This window comes from Myotis davidii, unplaced genomic scaffold, assembly GCF_000327345.1.
Source record: "Myotis davidii unplaced genomic scaffold, ASM32734v1 scaffold356, whole genome shotgun sequence".
In the NCBI taxonomy this organism is placed as follows: domain Eukaryota; kingdom Metazoa; phylum Chordata; class Mammalia; order Chiroptera; family Vespertilionidae; genus Myotis; species Myotis davidii.
In genome coordinates this window covers 275063-281219 of record NW_006288188.1, presented here as the reverse complement: position 1 = coordinate 281219, position 6157 = coordinate 275063, and the positions used below count along the sequence as shown (strand labels likewise).

Below are 6157 nucleotides of genomic sequence, written 5' to 3'. Positions count from 1 at the left end.
TATTTTTTAAAAAAGAAAGAAAATATAACACTTGTAAACATATACACACCCAACGTAGGAACACTTAAATACAAATATTAAAAAAAACTCTAGGTGGACTTTAAGGGAAATATTGGTAGCAATACAGTTATAATACGGGATTCCAACACCCAACTCACATCACTAGATAGATCTTCAAGTCAAAAAAATCAACAAGGGGACAGTGAGCTTAAACAAAAACACTAGATCAGATTAATTTAATTGATATTTATAGAACAATTCATGCCAAAGAGGCAGAATATACATTCTTCTCAAATGCACATGGAACATTCTCAAAGATAGACCACATGTTAGGACAAATAAATCTTGACAAATTCAAAAAGATTGAAATCATATCTTCTCTGATCACAATGGCATGAAACTAGAAATCAGCTACAATAAAAAAACTCAAAAACTTTCAAACACTTGGAGGCTAAATAGCATGTTATTAAACAATAAATGGATCACCAATAAACTAATATTTTCCTTCTACTTTATAGAACTTATGTTTTTACTTATACTTTTCAAAATATTCCTTCCTTAAAAATGGTTAAGATGATTCAATCTATGTACGTGTTTCTTTACAAAATAATTAAAAACAGAATTATACAAAAAAGATAATTATAATAAAAAGGGAGAATACTTATGATAGGATATCATTAAATTCCTATTGATTTTAAAAGTAGGTACTGTTAGTATTTTTGGCTATTTTGTTTAAGTATATTTTGTGTATAAAGTATAGATATCTATTTCTCTTTATAGATTGCCCCTAACCACTTTTGCCTGCCAGTCTGACCGCCCCCTAACTGTCCCCTGCCAGCCCAATTGCCCCCAGCTGCCCTCCCCTGCCAGCCCGGTCACCCCCAGTGGGGCTCCCCTGCAGGCCTGGTCAACCCCAACTGCCCTCCCCTGCAGGCGTGGTCCTCCCCAAGCCGGGAAACCTCTGGCTATATTACCCCACAGCACTATCCTCTTCCTCTCTCCAATGTTACAAGGCTCATAAATTCTGTAATTAAAATGGTTCAGTGATATTCAATGGCTATTGTTTATTTATATAATAATCTTTTGTATTATCCTTTTTTGTTTTAATCAAAATCAAGTATAATTCTTGGGAGTTAGACACTGAATTATACTAAATTAAGACAGATAGTTTTGGTTAGTTGATTAGATTCTAAAGCCAATGGTGGCTTTGAATATTAAATGGTATTAATTTTTCTTCAAATTTCCCTTTCAATATAAAAAACATATTCTAAGATCCCATCCTCCCATTTCCTTATTTATAAAACTAAAATACAATTATCTTGTTCAATTATCTTGAATTCGTCATGCTTTCTACCTCGCTATGATCTACCTCCCCACCCTTCACCTCCCTCACACCTCAGGGTGACTGGGGAAAGCCAGGTGGTCATCAGGGAGGCCCAAGATTTAACAGGAAAGGCTCCATCACTGCTCCTAAAAGAAAATCCCTGGGAGACCTCCACAGCTCATGTCTGGGGACATGTGATGGTCAGGCTGCTTCTGCTTGTCCCAGTTGGGGAACGATGGACTAGTCACAGGGACAGGAGAGAACTTACCGCATAGTCATACCGAGGAATGCTCAAGTACTGAAGCCAGGAGAGCCAGGGCACAACGGTTCTGAGATTGACCAACAGCCCTGAGAAGATCTACAACAGAAAATCCCAGCCATCAGAACTGGGGGAGTGACTCATGAATTCTAAAGCTTACCCTCTTTAACCCCCTACAGCCCTGGAGACATTTCTGCTAAGGCCAACGCTTTCTTAAAATTTCTTCCACTGCTCTAAAGGCTTACCATGTCCTCTTTGCATGTGTACTCCTCTCTTAGCCGAGGCTGTTTGTGGCTGTGAAGGAATGACAACGTATCTATGTTTCACTGAATGGGAAGATCCTTAATTGTCAAGGCTTTTACTCTCTGTAACAGCACACAATGGAAGGCCATGGTCCTGACTGTTGTAATGATGCAACCACTGTGTTCCCACCAGTGGACACACCAGGACGTATGCTGAGCACCTGGGGGGCCTCTCTACTTCCTGAACACAGTCAGCTTTCTGATCCGCAGGGTTTGCATTCCATCTCCAAATGACTTTAGGAATAATTTGGGGTTCAGAATGGATGCTTAAAATAACCCAAAGCCTAGGACTAGTACTGCGTAATGTGAAGTGCAGCATAAAACAGAACCAGTACCTTCATTTCAAGCTACAAAAAGTGGTATTGCCATGGAGACCCCAGGAAGGACTGCTCCAGCAGGAGATGGCTACATAAGAAGAGGTTCATGCAAAACTTCTAACTGGCACTTCCCATGAGAAGATGGGCATAACAAGAACTGATGCTGTTGGAAATACATATTCTTCAACTTGATCCAACAAAGTGCTTTAATATGTAACATCTCTCAGTAAAATATAGTTTTGCATGTGATTTTAAAAGTTCTATATGTAATCCATTAATAATATAATAATAATAAATCAAAGCATCCAACCTATCAAGCAAAATAGTTTTATATACTAAAGGACATTTTATTGATTGGATGAAAATATAGGTTTATCACTTTTCAATTCTATTTAGATTGGATAGTTTTCAAACTCAGAAATGGAAAATTAAACTTTGGCAAGAGTTTCGGCTAACTACAAAATTTTAGAGACATCTCCTACTCTCACAGAAAGGACACGTATTAAGTAAATAGGGTAAGTATTCCTGTTTACTTGATTGTAGTATGGGGAAATGTGCTAACTGGTCCCCTTTACCTGTTAATCATCTATGACCCTTAAAAATTTAGGGAAATTTTTTTTTTCAAAAAGTTATGATATAAACAAATGTCAGGAACCCAGAAAGGAGGGGATTTGTGGGCTTTGGGATCTTTCACTATTTTTTTTTTTACATTTTCTTTAATTACTTTAATATAAAAGACAGCAATGTTCCATATTTCACATAATACTTAAAAAAAGTTTTAAAACCCTGTACTAAGTATTTAATGAAAATAAATTTATTGAAGGATAGCAATGACTACGAAATTAATACTACCAAATCGTTACCGGTACCTATGTAAGTGGATGGTAGGTAGAGAAAATATCAAACAAAAATATGAACATTTGAAAACGACATTTAATCCAGCCTTTAACTTTTTGCTAAATCTTATGCATATTAGAAGGTATATTCGATATTTTTGTAAAGATAGTCAGCTAAGGTAATACCTCAAAGATTTTAAAACAGCCCTCCAGTAACTATATGACATTGCAAATCATCCCATCTGTTTACAAAATTAAAACAATGACCCAACGAGTCTTGATAGGAAAAGACTCAATTTAAAAAGAGAACATTAACAGAGACTTAGTGATGGTGACCAGAATAAGAAAATTAGCATACACATGAAAGATATATAATTTCTCAACCTAATTCCGTCTGGTTAGATGAATGCAACTCAGTCAGTAAACTGACTGCATTATGAGGGCAAGGGATAACATGAATCAGAGACCTGTTTTTAAATCTCATCTAAGAATCCTATTTCAATCAACCTGTAAAGTAAAAGCACTGAGTCCACATTAATGTCTTAACATATGTGTTACAACAATACAAAAGTCAAACTATGGTCAATACAGCTTTTTCTCTGCAGTGCACAATATAAGAAAACTTCACGAGTGTGCACTCTTGAGTTATGATCAATGTATACGGTATAGACAAAACAGGCACCTATATTATAATTTTTTTAAATAAATAAGAGCACATTAAGGAGAAAAAAAAAGAAGATAAGCAGCACCTGAAGCCTTTGACATTTGTAACTAAATGCTGGTACCCAAATGTTAGACCATTTTTACTAAGTTTTACTAAGAGGCGCAAAAAAAGAGCCAATATTTGACTTAACATTTTAATTCTAGTAGAGACAAGAGCTTGTCGGGTTACAGCCCTGCCCCTGATGGTGAGTGGCACACCAGTCCTTCAAATGTCCTAGACTTTGGAGAGCAGACCCGACTCTGGGGCACTCGCCTTAATCAGGTTCTGGACTTCCTTGAACTTCGGATGGTCTTTATCCGCCACCAGCTGTAGCAGAACAGCCTCGCTGGTCGTCACTATGATCCCAGTTCGAGCAAGACGCTCGAGAGCAAACATCCTGTCCATCATGCTTCTCGATGAGGTGGCGTCAGCAACGATATGAACCTCAATACCTCGGCCGACGAGCTCCAGGGCCGTTTGTTGGATGCACACGTGAGTTTCTACTCCAAATAACACAACACTTCCGACTCCAGGAATCTCTGCTAACGCCGCTTCCACCTCTGGTAACACCATGGAAAACTTGGTTTTTGGAAGCACTAGTTTTACACCCGTTAAGTCGATTTCTTGAACAGTGCTTCCAAGACCTTTGGGGTACTGCTCTGTTACAATAACCGGAATTCCTAAAATCCGGGCCCCTTGCAACTGGAAAGAAAACCACACACACAAACGAAAACCCCGCAAAGATAATTAGTAACATACATATATATATATATATTTTTTAGAGGCCCGATGCGCAAAATTCATATACCCGGGGTGTGTGTGGGGGAGAGTGTCCCTCAGCCCAGTGCATATCACAGCAGAAAAACACGGTGCTCGAAGGTGTAAGATTTCCCAGGGTAGTGAGCTGGATCTGCAGCGGCACCAGGCGCACCCTGCAGCGCTCGCCCACCGCGAAGCCCCTGGGCAGGTCCACGCACTGGCCCCACTCCTCCGCGAAGAGCTGCACCACGAATTTGCGGTGCATGTCGAGCTGGTCGCCGTACAGGCTGAGGAACCTCTGGATGAGCAGCTCGCAGCCGGCGCCGTGGGGCACGGACGAGGGCCGCGCAAAGACCGAGAAGCAGAAGAGCACGGGGATTGAATCATTTGAGTTTTTCCTATTCAATTTCATATTATCTACTCGTAGAAATTTTTACACTCTTTTTCAAAATAGAGGAGGAACCAAGATAGATACTAGTAGACTACCCATGCCACACACTGTCCTATTTCTCATGGAGCTTAGCTTTTTGGACAGTATTTGATCCAAACAACCCATCTAAGCTGCTGGGAAATAAGCCAGCTGTTCTCTAACACCAGCGCAGAAGCCAGGCAATGAACCTGCCATTCTTATGAGGGAAACTTCCAGTCAAAATATTTCTGGCTTTCAAGTTCCCAGTCATCAAGGTTTCACTGTATGTCACCAAGAAACATTTTTTCCATGGGTAGTCTACTAGTATCTATCTTGGTTCTCTCTCTCTCTCTCTCTCTCTCTCTCTCTCTCTCTCTCTCTCCTGTCCTAATCTAACCGCCCAGCACTCTGTGTGTTTGGGATTGTTTATTGTGCAAACACTATAATATTTGGAGAAATGAATACTAGCGTGAAAAAATTCATCCTCTAGCCAACTAACCTGAGTCAACCAATTTTCTTGCCCCCCATATAACTGTCCAGAGTGATTCCGTTTTCTTTTTTATACTACTGCATAAGCACTTTACAACATAACACCTGTGCTCCCTGTTGTGCAATTATTACCAATTTCTGAGTGCTGAGGTGGGGGGCTGGAGGCTACACACCTGGCCAGAATTCTACTGCCTTCTCTCTAAAAAGGAAACATGTCAAGAGCACATGCTTTCCCCCCAGACATCACCACATTCCTGACCGTTTGCTGTAACAGTGATAGTGAAGAAACTGGGAGATCAAGATCCCATGACCTCCCAGGAGTTTCACTCTCTGAGGGGGTGCTGCCTGGTCTCTGAGACAAATACCACAGAGCTTGGGATTGAAGGTGGGGTTAAATGAAGTTTCATAAAACTACTGTATAGCTATAATGGGGCACTATTTCGGGTCATACACTCTGAAGGTATTGGAGCAGCCATAAGAACACTTGTCAGGAGCTGAGGGTCTGGTTCTATGCCTAATTCTTTAAGAAACACCCCTTATTTGTAAAATTGAGGCATAATTTCAATCAATGGCCCTTGTCCTATAATGCTTTGCCAAATATACATATATATATAATTATATATATATATATTACTGGTATCTGTATGTGCATATCAGTGAACTATATGGGAATTCCAAGACTATAAGCTTGGAGAAAAGCCTAAAGACAATGCACAAATGAATCTGTCTACATGTATTGAACAAGTATTTTTATTACAA

At 39.6% G+C, this 6157-nt stretch overlaps 1 protein-coding gene across 1 annotated transcript; it reads right to left on the bottom strand.

Annotated features, from left to right (window-relative positions):
* Positions 1 to 3881: 3881 nt before the first annotated feature.
* Positions 3882 to 4912, bottom strand: LOC102767017 (isochorismatase domain-containing protein 1). Its single transcript, XM_006760058.2, has 2 exons — positions 4587 to 4912; positions 3882 to 4480 (listed from the first exon to the last, which is right to left on the bottom strand). The coding sequence occupies exons 1-2, from the start codon at positions 4910 to 4912 to the stop codon at positions 3976 to 3978; spliced, it is 831 nt and encodes a 276-aa protein (XP_006760121.1). The 3' UTR covers positions 3882 to 3975.
* Positions 4913 to 6157: the final 1245 nt, after the last annotated feature.